Consider the following 27729-nt stretch of genomic DNA (forward strand, 5'->3'; position numbering starts at 1 on the left):
TGAGGGAGGGGAGTGGGGAAGGCAGAGGGGTTTAAAACTGCTCCAACAGGAGTCATGGTGATAACGGGCATCATTTGTACATTTCCCTTTTTTTGCCACCCCTTCTGCTCCCCCTCCCCGGATCCTAGTCGTGTGGAGTGATGGGGATTTCAGGGAGGGTTTCTCAGTGCTTTCTGGAGTGCGTTCTGGCACCAACTGCTAGTCTCCCCTTTCCTGACTGAGACAACCATGAGCTGATCCTCAAAAACAATAACATTGTTTATTAACTAACTAACTAACAAGTATAACTTAACTAACAAGTATACAATACACAAATATGCTATAAGGCCATATAACAACATAAATACACAAATACAAGTAATCTACACCATGCTAGCAATTAACTTGAATTATAGAAATAAACATTCCACAATTTTAACCAAGTGCACAATTAAGATGTTAATTTCAACTGGCTTAACCACACAGAAAACCAATCACTTAAGCAACTCTTGTGCAAAATAATTTTACAAGGTGCAGAAATGAAAACCCCCAGCAGTCCATAGCTCTGACCACATTTATAAGAGAAGAGAAAAACCCACAGGCTATAGCTGGCTGTAAGAGAAGAGACACTCTCAAAGCCAAATCCGTGTGCAATAGGTCTTACCAGAGTAATACAGGCCAAGAAAAGGTCCCAAGAACAATCCTCAAAATGAAAGGTGGTCTTGATCAAAGGTTGAGCCCATAATGAGGGAGAGTAGAAGCTCTGAACTTGCCTGTCCAGACATGAGTTGGGACCCTGGAAAAAGATCCAGTGGCACCTGTCCCTTCTCCCCTGTGCGAGAGACCTTAAAGCTTCACTTCTACATCCAGCCCTTAGAAACTTCTGACACCAATTAACACTAACAGGATTTTACTGAGCCAGTCTCTAACCCAGGCCTGCAAAACACGGCCCATGGGTCACTTGTAGCCCGCCAAAGGATTTCAGGCAGACCCTTAAGATATCTTTCAAGGTTTCAGCGATCAAAACTAATCTTCTGTTGGTCCAAGCACCCACAGGTAAGGGCGTGACTTCCTATGTGGACTGAGGGAGAGGGGGGAGGAAGAGAAGGGGGGGATGGGGAAAGAAAGAAGGAAACTTAAATGAAAGTGAAACCTATTTTCGGGTGTGTCTATTTGTTGAAGATTACTTTGAGGCTAAGAATAAAATCCCACAGCCTTCAGAAATTCAGCCTACTGCTTCAGAACCTCTAGAGAAAAAGCGTGGCAATTTGCTGATTAAGTGCATGTTACCAAATTTATTTTATTGAGAGCCTATACTTTTACAAGAAGAAATAAAATATTATTATACAGTCCAAGATTCTACTTTCAAAGAAGGAGTCCTCAGGACAGCTCTGGTAAGTTCCTGCATCAATCAATGGCCTCATTTCCTTTCTTAGACTTAATAACAGTGGAGTGGTCTAAGGTTGTTGTTGTGGTTGTTTTTGTTGTTGTTGTCATGGTCTTTAAACAAATAAAACTAGACATATGTATGCATATATGTGTGTGTATACATACATACACAGATACATACATACATATACATATGCCAATACAGGGTGTCCCAAAGGTCTTAGTACAGTTTTAAGCTTATTCAGACTTAAAACTACTCTAAGACTTTTGGGATAACCTGTATTTTTAGTTACACATATATACATACATATATGTGATCAGTAACAGTATCTCCAAATGTAGAAGCAGATGATAACTGCCAAGTGAGGCTTATCTTAGCAGTCATAGAAGATCTTTGGAGGAGAAAGCTTCCCATAGGGCACTGCGGGGGAACTCGTGTGTGTGCGTGTGTGTGTGTGTGTGTGTGTGTGTGTGTGTGTGTTGTGGGGGGGGGGCGTGGATCACAAGGGATCTCCTTTGCAAACTTTAGATCAGACTTTTGAAGTGTGAAACTTCACACAGAGCTAGTCTTCTAACTATATATATGGGGCGGGGAGAGGGGATTGGAGTAAAAGACAAAACTCTACATGGTATCTTGGACAGTAAAATGATAGACTGGCTGGTGACATTAAAATGAAACAATTCGGAGGCCAAATAGGCTGACAATTTGCGATTTTTATTGACAACAGACTCACTATCCCCCTTCATCTTCCTATCACAACTGCTAAGGGAGAGGCAGGCGAGGGTGGCCCGTAGTGGGGCGGGAGACAAACCAACCAACCGCTGCCGATGAAGCTGTAGCACTCTGCCTACAGCGAGTCAGCAGGCAGCCCAGGGAAATGAAACTAACATCGAAGAGAGTGATTTCTCCCACCCCACCCGCACTTCACAGAAATCCTCTAAATGTTTACCAGACATCTTCAAAACAGTGCAAATGAATATACTGAGAAGTAGGAGATGCCAAAGGAAGGATAAAAGCAACAGAGGAGAGGCAGAAATGCTGACAAGACGTGGAAAGTCTGGGAAAAGTGGGGATGGGAGGAGCTGCGTGGTTTTCGTTTTCTTGTTTTTTATCCTAGGGCTTTTGTTATTTTACTGGAAAAAGATTTTTGAATGGATGTGAATTTTTAAAGCAATGTTTAAAATAAAGTGTTCATTCATATGTTGTAACTCAGGCCTTAGCTCTCCAAAAGGATTTCTAAAAGCTATGTCACAGGAAGTTTTTAAATGTGTAATATATATGTATGAAATGACTAACATGGAAATGTTTTACATGACTGCCCATTTATAGCCTATATCTGATTGCTTACCATCTCAGGGAGGGGGGAGGTGAGGGAGGGAGAGAGGGATAGAATTCAGAACTCAAAAAGAAAAAAAAACAAATGCTAGAAATTGTTTTAACATATAATTTGGGGAAAATACATATTGTAAAGATAATATATATACACACACTCCTATAGATATATGTATGAATATATGGATGTATGTGTACACACACCTATAGATATATGTGTATTTCTATCTACACACATATTTAGATAGATATATAGACAGACAGACAGACAGACAAATAGACAAGCAGGATAGATAGAAAGATAGAGGACAGATAGAAAGACAGACAGATAAATAGACAGATAGATGACAGGCAAGCAGGATAGATAGACAAAGAGACAGACAGACAGGTAGATAGATAACAGGCAGATAGACAGACAGATAGACAGACAGACAGATAGGTAGATAGATATAGACAGGTATTTATACACACAGATATACACACATACATAAACACATGTACTACAAGATAATTATGATTCCTGTACCAGAGAACTAGCAGAGTAGCCCAAATTCTAAAAGATCATCTAAATCTAATCTAAGACAACATGTCCACCCCTAAGGAGCACTACCATTTTCATAAGGGATTAAAATAGAAACTGCCCAGAAAATGGCTAATTCAGCAAGTTCTTTGAAACAAAAGTTGTATTCAATGAATGTGAGAGTTTCTCTCCATTTTTATTTTACTTTAGTTTAGTTGTAGCTCCTTTTCTGAAAAGAAATACTTTCAGTATCTGCCTAACACCATGGATGAGTCAGAAAGGAAAGATTTCAAGACTAGTATAGAGAAGACTTGAATTCTGGACCTTGGACAAATGACTATCTCTCTGAACCTTAATTTCCTAATTCTTCTATGTAAGCAGGAGGAAGCACTGGAGAATTAGATAGGCTGAGCTGTCAGTCATCTCCTGAGGCAAAGAACAACCCAATATTACTTTCTTCCCCAACCTTCACGTGGGCAGAAATCGCAGGCCTTCACTTCCATTCAGGTACGTTGCTTTCTCATTCTCCTTTTGAAAAGCATGGGTTGCTTTTCAAAGGCTGGCAAGTCAAATGGCCCCTGTAAGTGAAAAGGAGAGTGAAAAATTTTTCTGCTAGCTCCTTCCCAAGCCTATGGTTCTTAGGAGCTCATAGCTATTTCTCAGGGATACATGGATTTCAAATCCATTGCCAGCTTTTTAAGAGTCCAACACTTTGTTCAACCATTCAAAAGTGGCTCTATGTGCCAGAGTAAGTCTAAACCAAACATTTTATCTCACTAAATGAGAAAAATGCTCTCTCTTCCTCCCACTCCTTATCTGTAAATATTAACTGAGACACAACTCTTGGCTTTGAATTTCTGTGAGTCAACAAATTTATCACATTTGCTAACTTAAGAAACAAAGTAAATACTGATAGTTGGAGGTCTGGTGCAGGTTCAGAGTATTTCAGACAGCTTCTGGGAGAGTCCTGGTGATGTAGAATGTGTTATACGTGTAGACACTCTGTAAATGGGGATGTTGCAGTCTAGGGATGCTAAGAACCCTGAAATGACAGGGCAAAGGGAGGGTCCGCCTCAAAAGAATTTGACCACTCAAGCCTTCTTTCAGTCAGAGACAAGGTTTAATGTTTTGCCAGTAGAAGCAGGTGGTATTTTAAGAATCTGCACATTTATTAGGGACAAGATTGACCTTTTTTATAGAGAAAAAGATTGTGGGAAGACTTGGATGGGGTCAAGGAGTGGTCAGTAGCTTGGGGTGACTGGGAGGTACGAGGAGGGATCTAGATGGCATTAAGGGTGGTCACAGACAATGAAGGGTTAGGCTGGAGGAAGATAACAGAGAATTGAGGGTTGGACTGGAGGGGGTGGGGCACAATGAAAGGACAGTTGAAAGGATTACTGGGTTCAAGGGCTGGGTTCCTGAAATTCAGGGGAAAGTTCAAAAGGAAGGCCAGTTGAAAGCCCATACCCCATCTGGGGGTCCAGGAAGAAGGGAAGGGAATAAGCATTTATATAGTGCCAAATGTGTATATCTATCAAAAAAAAGTCCTCATTTCAGTTACTACTGGCCTAGGTCGTCACTCCCAAAGGCCACTCCTTGCTTCTCTGAGCACTAGGACTGAATTGGCTGCAAAACCTAGAAACTGATGCCTGAAGCTCTGTGTAGTCCTGAGAGAGAGAAGGTCTTAGCAGAAGGGCTTAGTCAATGGCCAGTGACACCCTTCCTAGTGTTTGTTGCTACTCTGACCTCCATTCAAAGACTGATGACTGGTGTGTTACTTTAAACAGGGGTTTCAGTAAGATACTTAGAAGGCAAATGTGCTGTCTCCAATACTGCAAAAGCCTAATAGTGTCTCTTTTTTATTCTTAGGGGTCCCTAAGCTAAAGAGTTTGTCTTTAACTAGGTTAGAAATGTCTTTTTTGTTCCCCACTCACTGGGCTCCCAGGAATTTCACTTGCTGTGTGGGTCCATGGCTTTTATCAGGGTTGGTAGCTCACTCATCTGCCTTAAGGGTCTATAGTACCACTTCTAAAGAATTTTTGGCAACCTCTTCATTTGGGCTGATAATGATTAAGTCAATGATATAATGCAAGAATGTCACCAGACCAGCAAGGCATGGTGGCAAATTGCAGGAATGTTAAGGTATTCTTGATGCAGAATAGTCATGCTGGATTGGAAGCCCTGCCAGGTAAAAGCAAATTATTCCTGGTTTTCCTCATGGAGGGGGATTGGCATTGGTCAAGTCAATGACTACATACCAGTTCCCCTTGGGGATCACTTACCTTTAGTTTAAGGGTAGGTAGGTGGCATGAGGTACAGGAGCTTATGGGAAAGGGAAGTTAGAAATTTGTTGGTACTAACAGGGAAAAAAGGCTAGGCTCCTGGCAGTGAGAATGAATTTCCAAGATGGCTACTCCTCTAAAAAGAAATCAAAACACAAGTGATCAGGAGCACCAGAAAGCTAAAGAAGAAGAAGACTTGGAAGACTCCTCAAAAGACGTAAAGTCTGTCATGGCTACTCCAAAAGGAGATGAAAAGCCAAATGACCAGGAACACCAAAAGGCCAGGGAAGACTCCTCAACAGTTTCAGAAACCAAGCTCTCACCTCCCAGACCTGACAGCCCTTCCTAGGTGCCCCATGATCCAGTGTCTTGAGGCAGATGTACCAGCCTCCCAGGAGTTCAAACTAGTTGTTCCAGCTGCTCCAGCTACTTCACTTCAAGAACATGTTCCAGAAGGTGACAAACTTGAATGTGCTTCATAGAGTTTTCTGCAAGCTGATCCATGGGCAGCCTCTTCTATTCGAATTCAGCTGTCCTTACCCAGGAAATTGAGAAGGCTCCTCTCCATACAGACCCAGAAAAGAACACACCCAATTGTTGGCAAATACCAGAGGCAAGAGTCCCCTACTTTACTTCAGGCTCTACCAATACCAGTAAAACACTAAGGCAATAAACACAACATCAACGATAATCATGAATATACCTATCTAGTTCTGTATTGCAAAGTATGAGAGACTCTCCACAAAGAAGGTAAAAGAAGTATAACATTTTTCAGACACCAGAAAATCATAACCCATAACCAAATGTTCAGCTCCCACAGCCAGTCAGCCCACTTTATCATAACAGCAAGGAACTTAAAACACCATATCACAGCCTGGAAACTCACCATCCCAAAACCTCTCTGACCCCCCTGCTGGGGTCTTCCCCAAAACAAACTCACAGTACAGCTAAGTCAGCCTGTTCAGTTCTAACAATCACAAGGGCAGCCATTAGTAGCCACCAGAAGCCATAACATCTTTCTCTCTCTCTCTCCCTCTCTCTCCCTCAGCATTTTCTGTGACATAATTTCCTTTTCCTGTTAGGAAGCTCCTCCCACCATGTAACTTAGGCTTCCTGTGATGTAAACAGGTCACATGGCCTATTAATGGGTGGGAAAGATCTTCAAATCAAAATTGCTACTACAACCAGCGATCAGTGGGAGAGGAAGGTATCTCTACCACACAACTAGGAAGCCTGAGCCATTGTTAATCATCAGAGAATGACACCATAGACTTGTCTTTTCTGTGGAAAGTTTTTAAGGCTACAGTCATGCTTCTTTACAAGGATGATGGTCACCTAAAGATCTTGGAGAAGAGCTTCAATACCATACTATTCAACATTATTTGAATAGAAACTTCCAGAGCCATCCTGGTGTTTGTGACAGAGAAAAGAGGTTACCTTTGCTGGAAATCAAGCTCAGATGAAATCCTACTCTTTGACTAATCCCCTGGAACAACAAGTTCAAATGGGCAGTGCCAGAATACTAGCAATGAGAAGGAGTAGAGGGATCATCCCTCCTTTGCTTCAGTGTATGAATCCAGTGGCTTTTAAAAGACCCTTTCCATTGTCCCCATTGTTCAGAAACCTATAGTTGTTGCCTACCTGAAAACACACTCTGGTATCAATGTTACCATAATGGTGGATAAGCCCACTTTTTATCTGTGCCCTTGTTGTAAGCAAACCTTCAGTACTTCAGAAGCTATGCTGGCACATCAGTGCCTCAACCAGTGAGCGGAGGAGCAGTGCTATACTTATTGTTTATAGACTTGATTTCCATGAAACTACCATTTGCCCATAGGGTGGGAGAGGGCTGGGAGAGGACACATGTTCTCAGTGTTTGGTTCTGGTTAGAGTAATACAGTGATGAAAGGGCCTTTGTTTATAATGTAGTAACCCAGTTAGGTAAGAGAGGCTGGTGGTGACGTGTGAAAGGCTAGCAGGAATAAAAAAAGGAAGTGTAATATAAAATGAGAAGCACCAGGAGGAAAGAAACAAACTTGCCTTTGGGAAAAATAGATCCTAATCTCAGTCCTAGTATATATGCACATGTGTGCGTGTGTGTGTGTGTGTGTGTGTGTGTGTGTATGTGTGTGTGTGTATGTATATATATGTATACAAACATGTGTGTGTATATATATATACATACATATGTGTGTGTATGTGTGTGCGTGTGTGTGTGTGTAGAATCATTCTATACATACTTCTACTTATCAGTCCTTTCTCTGGGTGCAGAGAGTGTCTTCCTTCATATGTTCTTTGTAGTTAATTTGGGTATTTACAATAGCCAAAATTATTTATTTGCTCAAAGTTGTTCTTAAAACAATATTGCTGTTACTGTATACAACATTCTCTTGGTTCTGTTTATTTTGCTCTTCATTTTTTCATGCAAGTCTAGCCATGTTTTTCTAAGATCATCAAGTTCATCATTTCTTATAGCACAGTAGTATTCCATCACAATCATATACTACAACTTGTTCAGCATTCCCTGATTGATGGGCATCCCTGCAAATTTCCACACAGAGAGCTTCTACAAATATCTTAGAACATGTAGGTTCTTTTCCTTTTTTCCTAATAATCTTTGGAAACAGACCTAGTAGTGGTATTGCTGGGTCAAAGTGTATAGGCAATTTAATAACTCTTTGGGCATAATTCCAGATTGCTTTCCAAAATGGTTGGGTCAGTTAACAATTCTACCAATAAATAATTAATGTCTCAATTTTTCCACATCCCCTCAAACATTTGTCACTTTTCTCTTCAATCATTTTAGCCAGTCTGATAGGCACAAAATCATATCTGAAGGTTGTTTTAATTTGCATTTCTCTAATCAATAATGATTTAGATTATTTTTTCATGTGACTATAAATTGTTTTGATTTCTTCATTGGAAAACTGCCTGTTCATATCCTTTGACCATTAATCAATTGGACAATGACTCTTATTCTTATAAATTTTGCAAAGTTCTTTATATATGTGAAATGTGAGACCTTTATCTGAGAAACTGTCTATAAAAATATCCCCCAGTTTTCTGTTTTCCTTCTGATCTTGACTACATTTGTTTTATTTGTAATCATCATTTCTTACATCACAGTAAAATTTCATTACATCCACGTACCACGATTTGTTTCCTGGTGGCATCTAATTGGTGGCATTTCCTAATTGGTAGCATCTACTTTGTTTCTAGTTCTTTGCTATCATAAAATGGGCTACCATAGATATTTTGGAGTGCATGAAAACTTTCTTCTTGTCAATGACCTCCTTGGGCTCAAAGCCTCATAGTGGAATCTCTGAGTCAAGGGGCATGGGCATTTTTGCCATTTTATTTGTATAATTCCAAATTGCAATATGCACTTATAAAGGAACAATAATACTATGTTTAAGGCACTGGATTTTTGTGACTCTGTGTGTGTGTGTGTGTGTGTGTGTGTGTGTGTGCAAAAATGAATTCATCCCTGAACTCAAGAAGTTTACCACATATTGGAGGAAGACAAAAATATATGTATGTATATATATATATATATATATATAGTATATGTGTGCATATATATGCATAGAGAGACAGACAGACAGAGAGAGAGAGAGAGAGAGAGAGAGAGAGAGAGAGAGAGAGAGAGAGAGAATATAAAAAGTACTTTCTGGGGATGAAGATTAAACATCTAAGACATGGGATATCAAGAAAGGTCTCATGTGGAAAAGTCACTGGAAGCAAGCCTTACAGATAAGAGGCAGAGGTGATTTACTGTAAGATGTTTTCAGTTTAATTTTAGACCTATATTTGAAAATGTAATGAGGGTTTTAATTTTTGTTAACCAAAGGCAAGTAATAGAGATACTTATGAAGTGGTTGAAAAATAATCCTTTTCCATTTCAACATTAACATATTCCCCAAAAACTTTTCTTTCATGGCCTATTGTCATGATAGGCTTAATTACGTTTAACTAGATCAGTCCCACAACTACATGCCGAGCCCATGGATGCACAGAGAACTCATTGTCCAAGATAGATTTTAAAGTATACACAGGAAAGCAGGGGCAGAGAGCAGAGTATGAAAGAGAGTGGCATGATCTTGCAAGGACAGCATCTGCAGCTCTAGATGTCAGAATGGGAAGAGGATGATGATGAAAACTAAGGACAACAAAAATGTCCTTTTCTTCTTGGCCCTAGCTAGGAGGCAGAACAAGAACTGATGTATGGAAGTGGTAGAAAGACAGATTTGGGCTGGATATATGGGAAAATTTTCTAAAAGTCAGAGTCATGCAAAAGTAGAATTGGGTGATGAGTTTACCGTTACTGGGGAATCTTCAAGGGAAGGCAGGCTGATGACTACTCAGGGATATTGCAAAGGGAATAGATGTTAAGGTCTAGTATGGACGAGATTATCTTTAATATCCCTTCCAAGTGTGATTCTGTGATTCAATGAACAGAATTTGCAAGTCATTGCAATTCTAAATTAAGTATCTCATACAACATCCCAAATGTTTATTACATTAATTTTGTTTTTCTTTCAAAAGAGTGAAGATACATCTTTGAAATGACTGACCTGACAACAAATATTGATGACTGGACCAAAGAAGATGTGAAACAATGGGTGACAAAAGAACTCAAGATTGAGGAAAAATATGGACAAATCCTACTTTCTGAAGAAGTGTCAGGCTTAGTATTAAATGTCTTAGAAGAGAAGGATCTTGTGAATATGGGTATACCACGTGGCCCAGCTCTTTTGATAATGCGCACTTTTAAAACATTGAAGAGCACTCCACCAGAAAGTTCTGTTCAGACATTTGGAAAACAAGATAGCTTGAAAACTCCTACAAAGAAAGACACAATGAGAACAAAACTCAAAACAGAAAATACAGAAAAGGCAATTTCAACTACCAACTCTCAAGATATTACAAATTCTGAATGTATGAAGGAATCAAAGCTCACTACAGAAAATGTATTAGATGATGCAGAAGTAGAACCAAGAAGATTATCGTGTATGCCATATCCTTTTGACAACTTCCATGACAGCTGTCGTTATATACAGCATTATATTCTGCAGCCAGAAACAGGACCACTAAATCTCATTGATCCAGTCCATGAGTATAAGGCATTAACTAATACTGAGACAGCAACTGAGGAAGACATCAAAATGAAATTCAGCCAAGAAGTCTTTAAATTTGCTTCAGCCTGCATGAATTCTCGTACCAACGGCACTATCCATTTTGGTGTCAAAGACAAACCCCACGGAGAAATTGTTGGGTTGAAAATTACCAATAAAGAAGCTTTTGTTGACCACTTCAATCTGATGATCAAACACTATTTTGATTATGATGAGCAGGTCAATATAGCACGTAAATGTATTAGGGAACCCAGGTTTGTGGAAGTCTTACGGCAGAACAATACTCTATCTGATAGATTTGTTATTGAAGTTGATGTCATTCCTCAGTATTCCATATGTAAAAACACTCTTTTCCGCATCAGAATGCAAAACTGTAAAGAAAAAAGGTGGAAAGAAAATAATGAATACTCAGTTTTTGTGAGGGAGGGAGCCAGCTCTAAAGACATCCTTGCTAATGTCAAGCAAAATGATGCAAATTACAAAAAGTTTTTACTTGATTTGGATTCACTGGCAAATTCCAGAAAATCTGCAGAAAAAGAATATGGAACAAAAAAGAAGATGAAGGGAAATGAAGGGCCAAAGCTGGTGAAACTACTCACAGGAAACCGAGACCTGTTGGACAATTCCCGCTATGAATGGTACATTCTGGTGGCCAGTAAGTGCCATCCAAATCAAACAAAGCACCTGGACTTTCTAAAGGAGATTAAATGGTTTGCTGTGTTGGAGTTTGATCCTGAATCTGGGAACAATGGGTTGGTGAAATCTTACCGAGAGACTCGAGCAGCAAATCTTCATTTTCCACATCAATATGATGACGAAGTTATCCAAAATCCCAATAAGTTGAATCTTTATCAACAGCCCAGCTGGATCTTTTGCAATGGTAGGACAGACCTGGAAGGGCAGGAGGACAAGCCTTTAGAGTCATCTTTATGGCAACGAGAAAGAGCTTCTGAAGTCCGAAAACTCATTTCCTTCCTTACTCATGAAAACATAATGCCAAGAGGGAAGTTTTTGGTGGTGTTTCTGTTACTCTCTCCAGTGGAAGATCCAAGAGATCCTCTCATTGAAGCATTCTGTGCTTTCTACCAAGATCTGAAGGGAATGGAAAACATATTGTGCATCTGCATCAATTCACACATATGTCAGCGATGGAAAAGTCTTCTACAAGCCAGACTGACAATGGTTGATGAGCTCTCAGACCAATGTATTTCTACCTTAAGTCTTGAAAAGATAAATGGTACAATTCTGAAATTAAAATCAAGGATTCATTCTTCACAAAGGTTTTTGCCATCAACTGGTTTATCTACTGTTCTCCTGAAAAAGGAAGAAGATTTCATGAGTGCTCTAGAAATCCTCTGTGAAAATGAATGTGAAGACACGGAATTAGAGGCGGATGAAAATAAGTTCCTTGAATTCATGAAATCTCAAGAGGAGCATTTTTATCGAGGTGGCAAAGTTTCCTGGTGGAACTTTTACTTTTCCTCTAAAAAGTATTCAACTTTTATAAAAAGGGACAAATATAAAAACCTTAAAGAGATGATTCAAGACTGGGCAGATACTCCTAAACAAACATGTGCCAAAATTGTTAATCTTTATCACCACCCAGGCTGTGGGGGAACTACATTGGCCATGCATGTTCTCTGGAAACTAAAGAAAAAATTCAGATGTGCTGTGCTGAAAAATAAAGCAACTGAATTTCCAGAAATTGGAGAACAGGTAATCAGTTTAATCAAATATGGTTCAAATGGCCAGCCAGATTATTTACCTGTACTGCTCCTTGTGGATGATTTTGAGGAACAAGAAAATGTCTATATGCTTCAGAATTATATTCTTGCAGCTGTAGCAGAAAAGGGTATTCAATATGAAAAACCTCTAGTGATCATTTTAAACTGTATGAGATCCCAGAATCCTCTTAAAAGTGCAAAACATCCAGACAGCATTGCTCTGGAAAATAAACTTTCTGAGATAGAGCAAAGAGCTTTTGAGGTCAAACTGAAAGAAATTGAAAAGCAACACAAGAACTTTAAAGATTTTTATTCTTTCATGATCATGAAAAGTAATTTTGATGAAAAATACATAGAAAATGTTGTCAGGAACATACTGAAAGGGCTCGAAATACATAGCAAGGAAGCACAACTCATTTCCTTTCTGGCTTTACTGAACTCTTATGTTACTAATTCCATAATCTCAGTATCCCAGTGTGAGGAATTCTTGGGAATTGCAAACAAGAGGACTTTCTGGGGAACCGAATGCCTTGAAGACAAGATGGGAAACTATTCTACTCTTTTGATTCAAGTGGAAGTGCAGGAAAAAGGGAAGTACAAAGCTGCAAGGATCATCCATCCTCTGATCGCCAATCACTGTCTAGTTGAATTGAAAACCTCTTATCATTTGGCTAAAAGTCAAATCACACTGGAACTGTTAGAAGAGAGTTTATTTTATAATATTGGAATAGGAAGAGATAAACTTTCCCAAGATGTGGAAACTTTGTTGCTTACCAGACAGCGCAGGGAGCATGGGGATGAGACAAATACTTTGTTTTCTCCATTGATTGAAGCAGTGCAACAGGAAGAAGGTAATGATAAAGTAGTAATGGTCTTGCAGAAAGGAACTATTCGATTCCCCCAGAATGCATTCATTTGTCAAGCCTTAGCGAGACATTTCTACCTTAAGGAGAAGAACTTTCCCAGTGCTCTGAAGTGGGCAGAGAAAGCAAAAACACTGGCACCCTGCAACTCCTATATCTCAGATACAATTGGTCAAGTCTACAAAAGTAAGATAAAATGGTGGTTGGAAGAAAATGCAAGAAGTAGGAGCATCACTGTTCATGATCTGAGAAATCTCCTAGAAACTGCTGGAACAGCCTCCAAAGCCTTCAAATTGTGTCAGGAGCAAAGTAAAATGAAAGAAAATGTCAGAGAGGATTTGGACAATCAAAGATGGAAAAGGAGGTATGATTCCTACAATACAGCAGGCTATCAAGGAGAGATTGAAGTATGTCTTTGCACAATCCAGGTTCTACAGCTCATTTCTTTTTTTGGCAAAGAAGATCAAGTGTGTAACGAACACATGGTAAAATTTTTATCTGGAAAGGGTGATATTCCTGGGGATCCAAATGATGAGTATCACTTAGCATTGAAGGAGTTCATTCCTTACCTGAGTAACTTGCAGTTAGATTTGAAACAAGCCTTTGATTTTTTCGATAACTACTTTGTCCTTCTGAAGCCCAAGAACATCATTAAAGAAAAAGAAGAAATAAAACTTCGGAGAAAGGTGATTGAATGTTTCAATAGATATGCAGCAGTATTCGGTCCCTTAGATCTGCAGCAATATCAGGACAAAAACCCAAAAACAAAACTCGTTTTGCCAATTCAAGTAGAGAACTGTAGGAGAAGCCTGGAAATTTTAAAAGCAGACAAGTTTTCTGGATTATTAGAGTATCTTCTCACTAACCAAAGAAGTGCTGCTAACAAAATGGAAGATATCATAGATCAATATACTTATCTCCTTGGACAGTTGACCAATAAAACCCATTTGAGAGAAAAGCAGAATTTCATTCTGGCCAACATCGTTCTCAGTTGTATAAGACCAGCTTCCAAACTGGTGCAACCCCTGCCTAAGCTAAAGAAACAGCTCCAAGAAATCCTGAAGCAAGTAGGTTTCAATCACAAATTCCCAGAACCTTACTTCCTTGCCTCCCTGTTGTTCTGGCCAGAAAACCAACAACTTGATTCAGATTCTGGACAAATGGAAAAGTATATTTCATCTCTAAATATGTCCTTCAAGTCACAGTACAAGTATATGTGTCACTTCAAACAGCCAATTGCACATTTTTACCTTGGAAAAGGCAGTGGTTTCAACAGGCTTGTGCACAAAGTCAAAATTGAGCAGTGTTTTCAAAACGTGTCAGACACAAATATCCTGTTTCAGAGTGGGGCTGTGTGGGAAGAGAAAAAAGTCCAGGAACTTTTGCTACGATTAAGGGGCCGGGCTGAGGGTGAACTCATCTATGTAGAGTATGGAAGAGATGAAAAAATCAAGATCCCTGTGAGGCCTGTTTTCTTAGGTAGATTACGGAGTGGCAGAAGTATAGAAAAAGTATCCTTCTACCTGGGATTTTCCCTTGAAGGTCCACTTGCATATGGCATAGAGATCATTTAAGAAACCACATCATTTTCCTCTTGTTTTCTGAGGCTCCTTATCTCAGTATTATTAGCTTTCAGTCTGGAATCAGAATTTTATAGAGTTCATTTTCCTCATACTTTACCTTCTTCTGTTGTCTTAGCTCCAAGAATTACACAAGACACTATCCAAAAATTATTTTACTCCTCTGCTACCATTAAGATCTTATGAATTGTTTCCAAATGTCTCCAATTTGTAATATCTGGAGGACCATTAAAAAAAGGGGAAGCTTTGTTACTCTTAATATCTCTACCTCCTCCCCACCCTTACCAAAGTGATTATGTATAAAGGACCCTTTCCACTTCCTTAGGGTGTACTTCAGTGTTATGAAATAAATCAAAAAATTAATAATAAAAATATTCTAGTACTTGATAGATTCTAGACTCCTGGTCCTCCAGTTGGCTAAGTCTGTGATCTATGACAAGTCACTGAACCTACTTTGTGCTTTAGATTCCTAGATAGAAAATGGAGGTAATTGCACAGATCACTATCAATTGGGGAATGGCTGAACAAGTTGTGACGTATGGTTGTGACAGAAGCCTACTGTGCTATAAGAAATGATGAGCTCATTGAGCTTAGAAAAACATGGAAAGATTTGTATGAAATGAGGAAGGGTGAAGTAAGCAGAACCAAGAGAACATTGTATGCAGTAACTGCAATATTTTTTAAGAACAACTTTGAACGAATAAGTAATTTTGACTATTATAGATTAACTATATTATATATAAAACCAAATTAACTATAAAGGACATATGAAGAAAGATGCTATCTGCATCCAGAGAAAGAACTGATAAATAGAAGTATGTATAGAATAATTTAACAAATATAGGTATATATGTATATATATGTAGGTGTGTGTGTGCATGTGCGTATATACACACACACACATATATTTGTGTCTAATGGTAGCCATCTCTAGGGTAGGGGGAGGAGAGAAAAAAAAAGGAAAAAAAGAAATTTATATTGGAGGGAGCAAGTTGTCCATGGTAGATTTACAGTTTCCTGTGCAATCAGCTTTTTGTTTTCTTAATTGAACTGTGTTATGGAAATGCTTGTTTTGTTCCATAAATTGAAAATAAAATAATTTTTTTGATGAGAGTAATAATTACCCTACATACCTCACAGGGTCATTACAGGGTAAAATGTTTGTCACCTATATGCAAGGAGTCCTATCCACAGAGATAGATGAAAGCACAAGGCTTGCACAATCTAGAGCGGTAGCTTCTCTTTGTAACTCCTAACTAACATGATTATGACAAGAACACCAAGTATATATGGGTGGATGAAGCTTATAAGAGGACAAGTTGAGCTTTCCAATCATATATCCCCTGCCTCCAATTAAAGTTAACCCTATCTAAGAACACAAGATTAAAAGTGAATTGGAGTCTATGACTTTCTCAGGGGAACTATGGAATAAGGACACATCCACAGATGGGAGGGCCCAGACCAGAGATGGTTCCTCAGAATATCTGAGGACCAGACCTATTTTTAAGAGTCAAAATATTTAAAAGAGTCGTTTAGATTCTTACTCCAGAACCAGAAGGATGATGGAAGGGCATTTCCGGTAGAAGAACATTCCAGCTCTCTCAAATTCAAACCTAGGCACAGGATTTTCAAAAAGCTTACTTGGTCATCTAGTGATGGAATCTAAACCCCTTCTGTTTCACTCTCCCCCCACCTCCACCCTCAGGGCAAACTAGGGAACTCGGGACATGAAAACAAAATGTGTTTCTTCAAGGTTATTTTCCTTCTGAGCCAACAGTAAATAGGCACACCCAAACAAGCTACTTTTCCAAATCACAGTTAGAAGGGGAGGAAGTCCTTTAATTTGAAAGGCAAAAAGCTTTACTTTAGTGAGCAAATATTGCCATCTTCTGGTGATTATATAAAATGCAGTTTTCATTTTCCTATTCTTCCACCTCGATTTTTTTTTTCAGGGATTCACTTCAAGTTATAAAAATCATTGATTTCTTTAAAAACACACACACACACACACACACACACACACACACACAGCACCCTTAATGGCACTTAAAGTTTCCACTTGTGATATTTTTCATCTTGTTGACACTTGATTGACTCCAGTCCTCTAACTTTTGGTTGTCCCCTGGGGTTGGCAATACTCTTCCTCCTCACTTCTGCCTCCTAGCTTCCTTCAGGATTCAGCTCAAATCCCACCTTCTGCAAGAGGCCTTTTTCATGACCACCCCATTGTTTGCCTTTTGAAATTACCCCCTTTTATGTTGGACATCTTGCATGTACACAATTATTTGTGTTTTGCAAGTTGTCCCCTCTAATAAGAATGTGAGTTCTTTTAGTTCAGGAACCATGTTTTTGCCTTATTTTCCCCATATCTGGAGAGCTTGTCATAGTGCCTGGCACATAGTTAATGCTTAATAAATGCTTATTGACTGACTAACATTACCTGACCTTGAGGAATTTACATTCTATTAGGAGAGACATTATGTCCATATACAAGTATATGCAAAATGTGTTTTAAAAATACATAAATACAAGGTAAGTTGGAGAAGGGTTGGATGCTCACATTTGGGAGATCAGGAAAGGCCCTCTGGACTTGAACTAAATTAATAATTTTTTACTATTTACAATTTGGGGGAGTCATTCACCTGCTTAAATGCAATTTAATAGCCTTTTTTTTTAAAAAAAAACCTCTATTATTTATGAGTCTTGATGAATTGTTTTCAGACATTGGACCCAGAGTTAAATCTAAGGTCCACTATTTGTGTGACATCAAATAAGTCACAATCTCTATGGAGCCAAGTTTTTCCATTTATAAAATACGAGGGTTGGACTAAGGTCCCTTTCAGCTTTATATGTGATCCTATCATTACAAAAGACTCTAATATTTAAGATTCTGGATGATAATGGCAGAAAACAGAAGCTTTGTCACAATCTCTGTTTCCATTTTTTCCCAGTATTCTTTGAGACGTAGTTGGTTGAGGCATTTTTAATTTCCAAGAGAGTAAGTACTTTGCCATACTTTGACTCTATCCAAGAAATGGAGAAAAAGACACCCACCAGTTCCTGGCTCTGCCACTAACTTCCTATGTAATTTCTGATGAGCCTGATCATGCTTCTGCTGCCTCATGTGTAAAGTGGATGTAATAATTGGATCATAGGATCACTGAACTCATAGCCAATAAGGGACCCAGATGCCACCTAGTTCAATCTTTTCATTCCATAGATGAGGAAATTGAGGTTCAGGGGGTTCAAGTAACTTATTGCAGGTAACTAATGTCCAGAGCCTAGCACAGTATGTGACACATAGTAGGTGCTTAATAATGCTTGTTGACTGATTCTTTCCCCATTTCCCACCAGCTACACTGCTTTTGGACTTCTTTGAGATTCTATATCATGCCCATGAGACAGGTACTGTTCCCCCTTCCTCTCCTACCACCTATACCCCTACTTTTTAGCTTATTTTTGTGTGATGCCTTTTCCCATTAGGTTGTAAGGTCTTTTTAAACTTGTATCTCCAGAACTTAGTGCAGTCTCTGGCACACAGTAGGCACTTAATACATGTTTATTGACTGACTGACTGTCAGAGACTCTTACATGTCAAAGGGGACCAGGTACACTTTGAAAATGTCTCTCACTTCCCCGGTTCATTGTCCCCACCCAGTCTTGGAATTTAACCATCTGATACCACCCAAGGTGTTAGTAATTACCTTTGTATACACATGATTTCTGCCTCTCAAATAATGAACCAGTGGATTATTTACAGGTCAACAAGTAGGGGCTCAAAGAAAGATCATTACCCCTTTATGAGTACCGACCCCACCCCCACCCGCCCCCACCCCCCCCCACCCCCGCCAACATACACACACACAAAAGTCTGCATAACCCCTATCACTTTCCATCATGACCTGGAAATACCTCTAGCAATTATGACTCGAGTACAGACTTTCGTAAGTTTTTAATGTGTCATGGATCCTTTGGGCAGTATGGTGAAACCTATGGACCCCTTCTCAGGGGATTGTATTTACATGTATAAAATATGCAGGATCACAAAAGAAACCAATTGTATTGAGATGCAGTTAACAAAATATATTTTTAAAAACCAAGGTCACAGACCCCCAAATTAAGAACCCCTGCTTTAGTGGGTCTTCTTAATATTTTCTTCTTTTGAGACTACGATGGTTGCACTTGAATCTCTTCCCCTCCATGGATCATTTGGTTGTCCACATGGTATTGCTCCTCACTCAGCCCAAAGATCTCTGGCTCACAGCCGATGGTCAGGTCATTGCTTTCCAACATCATTCCCTATTAGGATTTCTCCTCAATCCTAGGAAGTGTTGTATTGCTTATAATTCTTCAACAGATGGTGTCAATTCCCCTGTAGCTCTCTGTTGGTGGGGTCCAAGGCAAAGTCTAGTCTTAGAGCTATGGCCATGTCTTGGCCCAGGTCACTTGATTTCCCTGAATTCAGATCTAATACAGTGCTACACAAAGGGCTTTGTTCCGGCTTCCTGTAAGTTCCAACTAAAATCCCATCTTTTATCGGAAGCTTTCCCCAACTCTTATTAATTCTAGTACCTTACCTCTCTCTGATTATATTTATCTATGTGTATATATATATATGTATGTGTGTATGTATGTGTACATATACACACATACAAACATACATACACATACATACACGTATATCCTTATATAGCCTTGTTTTCATGTATTTGTTTACATGTTGTCTCCCTCATTAGATTGTAAGCTCCTTGAGGGCAAGGGCTATCTTTTGCCTCTTTTTGTATCCTTAGGACTTAGCACAGAGCCTAGAATATAGTAGGCACTTAATAAATATTGATTGATTGAATTTCTCCCTTGTCCCATACTTCTGCCATACATGCCCAACATTTAGAAACATACCTTGCCCCTCCCACCTCCAAGCAGGTCTAAATCCCCAATATAAGAATGAGTTAATTGATTCCAGAGACTGATATCCCAGTGCCTGGGCAGCATGAATCTCACTTATGCCAGCACTTGTCACAGGTCTAAAGGTCCTGTTTTCCTCCCCTTTGATCAGCGATCAAAATTTACATTCCTTTGGGCAGAGCACCAGAAGGTAAGGGGATTATACCCTATGTGGACAGAGAGAAAGGAGAGGAAAGGATAGGACAGGAGAGAACAGGACCTCTCTTTTGGATCCAATGAGTCTCTCTGGGGTTAAATGGATGGAGAGAATCACAGGTAAGAGAGATACAGGGAAAAGACCACTTATACAGGTATCCATGGCTTAGATTCCTGGGGATCCATGAATTCCTTGTAGAGAACCAGAGCCCCAGAGATGGCAGTGGGCAGAGTCAGCAGCAGATCAGTGAGTAGTTCTTAAACAAACAGCAAGGCAGTAGCTGTAGCAGTAGCAGAATGGCAGAGTTTGTAGATAAAAGGAGGGGATTCCCAGACCCAGGAGAGGCGCTGCTGGACCAAGCAAGGACTGGCACTAAGAAGTAGCAAGGAGCAGTGAGTGTCATGATGTGGATGGAGAGGTGAACCTCCAGGTGGTATGATGAGTGTGGAGGGTGCTAGAAATCCCTGTTTGGAGGTGGACTCACCAGAGAGAAGGATAATTGTCTCGCCTATTTAAGAGCTCAGGTATGCTGTCTTTTTTTTTTTTTGTTAGCCAGTCAACAAGTATTTATAAGTGCTTACTGAGTACCAAACATCATTCTAAGTGCTGAAAGTTATTGTTGGTGGTGGTCTTTCATTCTCTAAGAGAACTGTGATGCCATAACTGGCCAGCTATGCAAAGTCACCAGCCTCACTCTCTCCTCCAGAGCCATCTGGGCCCAGTGGCAAGATACAGATCAGGAAGATTGGAGTCCTCCTCAGATGCAGTGGGAGACCTTGACCTTTTTAAGCAAAGGTCTTTCCCAGGTCTCAGTTTGACTGAGGCAATACCCATTCAGTGATTAAGGCTAGGTAAGAGGTGAGGCTAAGAATGAACTCTTTTACCTAGTTTAAAAAAAATCTGAGAGGAGAAGACCCTCACAGTTTCTGACCAAAACAATAACAGTTGCTGTTGACTCTAAGCCAACAGGGCCCAAACAGAAATTATATCTAGTTTGTAAACCCCAAGATATCTTGCTGGGTCTCAGCAGTCAAAATTTATATTCCTTTGGGCAGAGCACCGGAAGGTACCCTATGTGGACAGAGGGAAAGGAGATGACAGGAGAGGACAGGAGAGAAGAGAACAGGAAAGGAGAAGAGAGGAGAGGAGAGGAGGAGGGAGGGAGGAATGAAGAGAGAAGGGAGAAGGGGAGGGAGGGAGTAGAACAGTGGGGGGAAAGGAAAGGAGAGAGGGGAAGAGGGGAGAGACATAGAGACTGAAACAGAGAGAGAGAAAGAAAGGGGGAGAGAAAGAAAGGGGGAGAAAAGAAAAGGGGAGAGAAAGAAAGGGGGAGAAAAGAAAGGGGGAGAGAAAGGAGGGAGAAAAAGAGATGCCAATCGAGGGAGAAAAGATATAAAGGCAAGGATTTAGACAGGACAACTGGCTGTCAATTAGACAAGAATTCGAGAGCATTTCAAAAGGGAACGTACTTGAGTTCTGTGCACTTGAGGCTGGAGAAACGAAACTGAAACATTTCTGTGAAACTCCAGGAAGTGCTCCATCCCTTTTAAGACACACTTCTCTGTCCAGTCCAGTCTTTTATTGTGCTTAAGCAGAGGGCAATTAAAAAAATTTTTTAAGAACTAGAAAACATGACATCTTTTTCTTTAAGAGCCTGGGAGAAAATCCACCACAGTCGTTCTGAGTTTTCTGTAATTGAACAAAATGGCTTTTTTTGTTTTTATTTTTTGGGTTTTTTTTTTTTAAGTTTGTGAGACAGAAAGTGCCGGGAAGTCTGGGTAAGTCCATTCTTTCTTTTGACTGTTATTGGGAGAAAGTCTAATTTATTTTCCTGGAAAACAAAATGTATGTTTTTGTGTCCTTATAAAACCATCCACCCCCTCCCCATAAAAACTCATCTTGTAAATCTGAATCGTTTTGTAATCCTATTTTTAACTCTGCAAAGAGCTCTGTACTATCTCTGTGATTGTCTCAGGGATCAGCCTGGGAGAACGATCTCAAGGGTCCCCACTCCTCCGGGAGATGGAAGTCAGAGGGATGGTGCCTTCCTCTTCCTAAAGCCGAAGGCAACGCCCCACGAGAGGCTGCTGGAGCCGGCTGCAACTCGGGGAGGTGAAGGAGGCCGCCCGCAGGCAGAGGGAAAGGCCGGCCTTCTCGGGAGCCCCTGGGGGGAGCGCTGGGGCCGGCCAAGTTCGGGGTTGCCCGCGGCCACACCGCTACGGGGCCGGGGGCAGGGCCTGGGGCAGGCAGGCCGGGCGAGTGGGCAGCAACAGCCGGACTGGCAGAGCTGCAGGCTGTGGAGGGGAGAAAACTCAAGGGTCTCCCATTGGGCCAGGAGGCCCCCGCCCACATTGTGGAATACACGAGCGTTGGGGTGGGGGGAGCAACTGTGTCACGCTTGGGTGTCTGCCCCCGGAATGCGCCAAACCTCCAACTTTCCCATGCTCTCCAATAGGAATCCGAGTGCATCTTTCTCCTGTTTCTGTCTCCTTGAGGCAGGTTCGGGGGTTCAATGCAAAAGACAGCCCGAAAGGACGGGGGATGCGATGAATGTGCTCACGGCTACGGGTCGGGGAGGTGATCAGCAGCATAGGGGTGGGCTACCTGTCGGGAAGGAGTCGCTGATAATCTGAGGCATAGGAGGCCAGCGCTGACCAGATCTCTTTGAATAGGCCTTCATTCCAGCCCTGCCCGAAGGAGGTCTGGCCTTCAGATACAGACATTATTTCCTTTGTCTAGTCCAGGATCTCATGTACTTCTGTGAAAATCCATTTTCATGTTGAACCTAGTCTTACTCAGAATTTCCTATCTTAGATCCAAGACAGTTCTGAAGGACCTATGATTAAAAAAAAATGCTATCCACCTTCAGAAAAAGAACTGATGGTGTCTGAATGCAGATTGAAGCATATGCTTTTTTTTTACTTTTTTATTCTTGGGTTTTTTGGCCTGCATTTTCTTTTGCAACATGCCTAATAAGGAAATGTTATGCATAACTGCACATGTATAATCTATATCAAATTGTTTGCCTTCCCAAGGAGGAGGAAGGGAGGGAGAGAATTTGAAACTCAAAATTAAAAAAAAAAGAATGTTAAAATGTTTTGTTTACCTGTAACTGAGAAAAAATAAAATAAAAATTAAATGTAAAAGGAAAAAAAAAAACTTCCCATCTTAGGAAACTGGAATAGGTGTCAGGCAGGGCACCTAGGTTCTAGCCTTGGTTAGAACTTCTAGTAACTTTTTTTGTGACTTTAGACAATCATTCAACTTCTGAGTCTGTTTTCTTACCTATAAAATGGACACAAGTGTAACTGGTTACCTAATAGGGTGCCTGGGAAGATCGAGTGAGAGGATATAAAAATACTTTAAAACCACAAAGCACTGGGTAAATGCTTATTTGCCAAGCAGAAATTTTCCTAAAAACCTTTCCTAGCCTGGTCAGCCTGCAAATAGTGACTGTGAGTCTGGTCTGAAGAAGCCCAGGTTAGTGAATTGCTTCTGAGCCTGGTTTTCCAATTGCTCTGAGCTGTGGGACTAAGGACCTGGGGGCTAATTTTCACAGCTTGTCCAACCTCTAGACCCCTTTGCTTTCTTCAGTCCTTTGTGGTAATAGAAAATAGTTCATCCCAGCCTTCTCATATCTCTTATTGTTGTTATAATCAAGTAAGGTAGCTTTGTTGTTGGGTCATTTTCCAGTCATGAATGACTCTTTGTGACCCCATTTGGAGTTTTCTTGACAAAGATACTGGAGTGGTTGCCATTTCCTTCTCCAGCTCATTTTATAGCTGGGGAAACTGAGGCCAGCAGGTTAAATGAGTTGTCCAGGATTACACAGCTAGTAAGTGTCTAAGATAGGATTTGAACTCAGGTCCTCCTTACTCCAGACATGGTGCCCCATCCTCTGTGCCAGAGAGCAGACCGTATAGAAGAATAGTCAAGGTTGAGAAGGCCACAGGGATAATTGATAAGCCATTCCAAGGCAAGGAGGCCCCAAGTGCTAAGGGAAATTCCAGCTGAGGCAGTGACAGAGCCATGGTTTTTAAGTCCAAAAGCCAGGAACAGGATCAAGAAGGGCTTTGATCCAATTAACAAAGACATTGTTATAAGATTGGGTCTGGTGGTCTTCTGACTGCCTTGACAATCTCCCCTTAAGGGAGGCTGTAGCTTATAGAATCTATGCATGGAAACCATTGTTATAAGATTAGGCCTGATGGTTTTGAGGCCACTGTGACAGTCTCCTCTTAAGGGAGGCTGTAAGCTTATAGAACATACTCATGAAAAGATAGTGACAATAATACTTGTCAAAAGTTAGTGGAGCTGTGCCGCCCCACCAATAATATTTGGTCTACTGACAGCCTGTTTTTTCTCCCCGATAACAAACCCCCCCAAATATTATTTGGCCCAGACCTCTGACATACATATCAGTCAGCTCCATGGAGGGGTATGAGAACCCCAGTCTCAGAAGGGCACCTTGGAGCATGCCTTTCACGCTGATGGACTCATGCCCCTGTGCTGTCCAACACAGTGCTGCCCTTACCAAGTTATACTGTTCGGGAGTTGTATGCTGGGTCCCCTTTTCCTCTCTCTCCTTCTCCCTCTTCCTTACTCCATACGATTAAGTTTTGTGTTAAACTGATTCCCACTGTTTGAGATTATTCTCAGCACCCAAACTTATTAAAGGGTTATTTCCCTGTAGGGTTCTGACTGGCCCACGGGCCTTTCCTTAGACATAAACTGGGTACCCTGACAAGGACTTAACCTATTGACAACTGCACCTGCCCTGGGGGAGTCTGGCATTGGGAGCCCAAGTGTAGAAAGCAAGGGTCAATAGGGGAATCCTATGTCCTCTCAGTATAGACTCCTTTATGCCAGAGGACTGTCACAAAATGGATATATTATCTCTAAAATAACTGGAGAAAAGGTATAGATCTGGAGTTTAAAGAACTGGGTTCAAATCCTGCCTCTACCACTTATTAACTGTATATCTATGAGCAAGTCAGTAACTCTTTCTGAGACTCAGTTTCTTCATCTGGAAAATGAGGAGATTGGAACAGGTGACTTCCGAGATGCTTTCAGACTCTAAGTCTATTGTCCTAAGTAGCGGTTGTCCTTCATTCCCAAAGAGAACCAAGATGATATCACTCTGCTAGAGTCAAGTTTCAGTGTGTCTGGCTGATCAGACCCTCTGTGAGTGTGTGTGTGTGTGTGTGCGCGCGCATGTAAGTATAGCTAGTGACATAGCACTGTAGGGTTTGGGGATCTCTACAGCTGTCTGATGCCCCACTATAGGCACCTTGGGAAACTGGAAAAACCATAGATATCTTTTTATTCATCATGAAACAGGTCAAAGAAGTCCTTTATTCAGACAGAGGAAACATCTTTGTGTAAGAAGTTATAACTTTGTCTTATGTGATCAGCATATAGTGTGTATATAATCAGAGAGGGAAATGGCAAAGCACTCCAATATCTTTGCCAAGATAACCCATAAAAATGGGGACACGAAAGTGGAACGTGGCTGAAATGACTTAACAACATAGGATATAAAGCAGTCAGATAAATGGGGAAAAAGAACTGCCTACTATGTTCCAGGCACCATTCTACACTACCAGAGGCAGCAGGTGGCATGGTGGATAAGTGTGACCCTGAGCAAGTCACTTAACTTATGGGGATAATCATAGCATCTATTTGGCAGACTGGTGAGGCTCAATTGAAATATTTATTTTTTTAGAAGAGCTTAGCACAGTGTCTGGCACATACTTGGTGGTTGTCCTTGGTTCTGGAAGAGGACTGAAATGACATCCCATGTTGGAATCAAGGTACAGGGGGTCCGACTGTGGCTGATCAGACCAATAGGAGCTCAGAATGCTCTACCACAGGTCGGGCACAAAGAGTCCATGTGAACATTTGCGGTGGATCCTCTAAATTTGCGCATGCTGTGTTTCAAACCTGGCACACAGTAGGTGCTTATTCATTTCCTTTTCCTTCTCACCTCTGCCAAGTGCATACAGTTATTATCTGATCCTCACAACAACCTTGAGACAAAGGTACTATAACTATTCCCATTTTACAGATGAGGAAACTGAAGCAGACAGCGCCTAAGTAACTTGTCTACAGTCACACAGCTAGTAAGTGTCTGTGACTGGATTTGAATTCAGGTGTTCCTGACTCCAGGTTCAGTGCTCTCTCTACTTCACCAAGAGGTAAGGTAGAATTTAGGTCAATAATAATAATAATAGTCAACCACTAGCAGCTATAGAGCACCTACTATGTGCCAAATACTTTGCTAAGCACTTTACAAAAATTATCTCATTGGGTCCTCACAAAAACTCCTGGGAAGGAAGTATGTACTGTTATCACCCCCATTTTACATTTGAGGAAACAGGCAGGCAGAGGTTAAGTGACTTGCCCAAAGTCACACAGCTAGTAAGTATCTGAGGCTGGACTTGAACTCAGGTCTTTCTGATTCCAGGGCCCGGGCTCTATCTGCTCTGCTATCTAGCCTAACAGGAAGCTACCACCACCACACCCTGGGCTCAGATCCCACCTTTGATTTTACTACCTTTGTGATCATGAACAAATGATCTCCCCTCTTTAAGATGAAGGCACCTTCTCCATAGACCATTCACTAAGTCACAGATGAGTTGCAGACCATGTTGATGAAAGGAATTCTCACACTCAAAAAATCACAGATCCTTGACCTTCTATGTAAAGACTTGAAAGCAATTGAATAAAAGAAGAAATCTAAATGAAGGACAAATATGTCAACTAGATCTGTGCTTTGATGCCTGAGGCGCTAATACACCTCTTGAATTTCAGATGAAGATATTAGGACCAGAGTGTGGCTAAGTGAGGGTGCAGTCCCACAGCCCAGCAGTGTATTACCTCCCCTTAGCATGCTTTCTCCATTATACTATGCTGATTACTTCACAGGTGACATTGTGCAAAAATGTATGTACCCCACTGTGGTTTCACACAATTAGGTAAATCACGGGTTCTCGAGAGACCCTCCTACTCTCCTCCTGCTCCCAAAAAGTGAGCAGCATTTCAATACTTCCAGGGGCTCTGATTTTATCATTTTTCATACACAATCTATCCATCACTAGGACTGCAGATGGCATCTTCCCTATTTGGTTGGGCCTGCTAGACCTGCTCTGTTCTGACAACCTGTGTGATGCCAGGGTCACTTCTGTGCCACAATGAGACACCAGGGCAGTACTTTAGAGAAATAAATGAATGTGAAATCAGCCTGAGCATTTATGAGTTGGAACTGTGTTCATTAACCCCAACACCCTGAGCTGTCAGTGACCTCCCCAGGTAGTTTTCTAGATATTCCTATTGTATTCTGGGGGCACCTCATCCCCTTTCATGGCTTCATATATGATTTCCCACATGAATAATTCCCAAATCTCAACTCTCTCTAGTCCTTGCCAGGTCTTCACCTTTTATTTTCTGTAGAACTCTTCCCTCTGATTTCCCACAAAACTATATTTTCAATTTGTTGTTGTTGTTGGGTCATTTCAGTTATGTCCAACTCCTTGTGACCCCATTTGGGGTTTTCTTGGTAGAGATATTAGAATAGTTTGCAATTTCCTTCTCCAGATCATTTTACAGATGAGGAAACTGAGTCAGAGGTTAAGTGATTTGCTCAGGGTCACACAGCTAGTAAGTGTCTGAGGTCACATTTGAACTCTCAAAGATGAGACTTTCTGATTCTAGGCCTGGTTCTCCATCCACTGCGTCACCTAGTGGCTCACATTCTCAATAACAGACTGTATATCCAACTTTAGAGAATCAATCAGCTTAGCTTAAACCCCAGGATTGGCTGC

The 27729-nt window shown here is 40.8% G+C and overlaps 2 protein-coding genes across 2 annotated transcripts in view; both read left to right on the plus strand.

The window, feature by feature from the left end:
* Positions 1–1320: 1320 nt before the first annotated feature.
* SAMD9L (sterile alpha motif domain containing 9 like) lies at positions 1321–15400 on the plus strand. The gene is made up of 3 exons (XM_036758437.1): positions 1321–1373; positions 3603–3728; positions 10049–15400. The coding sequence occupies exon 3, from the start codon at positions 10069–10071 to the stop codon at positions 14797–14799; it is 4731 nt and encodes a 1576-aa protein (XP_036614332.1). The 5' UTR covers positions 1321–1373; positions 3603–3728; positions 10049–10068; the 3' UTR covers positions 14800–15400.
* A 6056-nt stretch (positions 15401–21456) lies between these two features.
* The window catches only part of LOC118851872 (sterile alpha motif domain-containing protein 9-like), a 13657-nt gene continuing 7384 nt past the window's right edge, over positions 21457–27729 (plus strand). The window contains exon 1 of the mRNA XM_036761444.1: positions 21457–21684. The gene's annotated coding sequence lies outside the window, so the exon portion shown is untranslated. The remainder of the gene's footprint in view (positions 21685–27729) is intronic.

The sequence above is a fragment of the Trichosurus vulpecula genome, chromosome 5 (genome assembly GCF_011100635.1).
Source record: "Trichosurus vulpecula isolate mTriVul1 chromosome 5, mTriVul1.pri, whole genome shotgun sequence".
NCBI classification, from domain to species: domain Eukaryota; kingdom Metazoa; phylum Chordata; class Mammalia; order Diprotodontia; family Phalangeridae; genus Trichosurus; species Trichosurus vulpecula.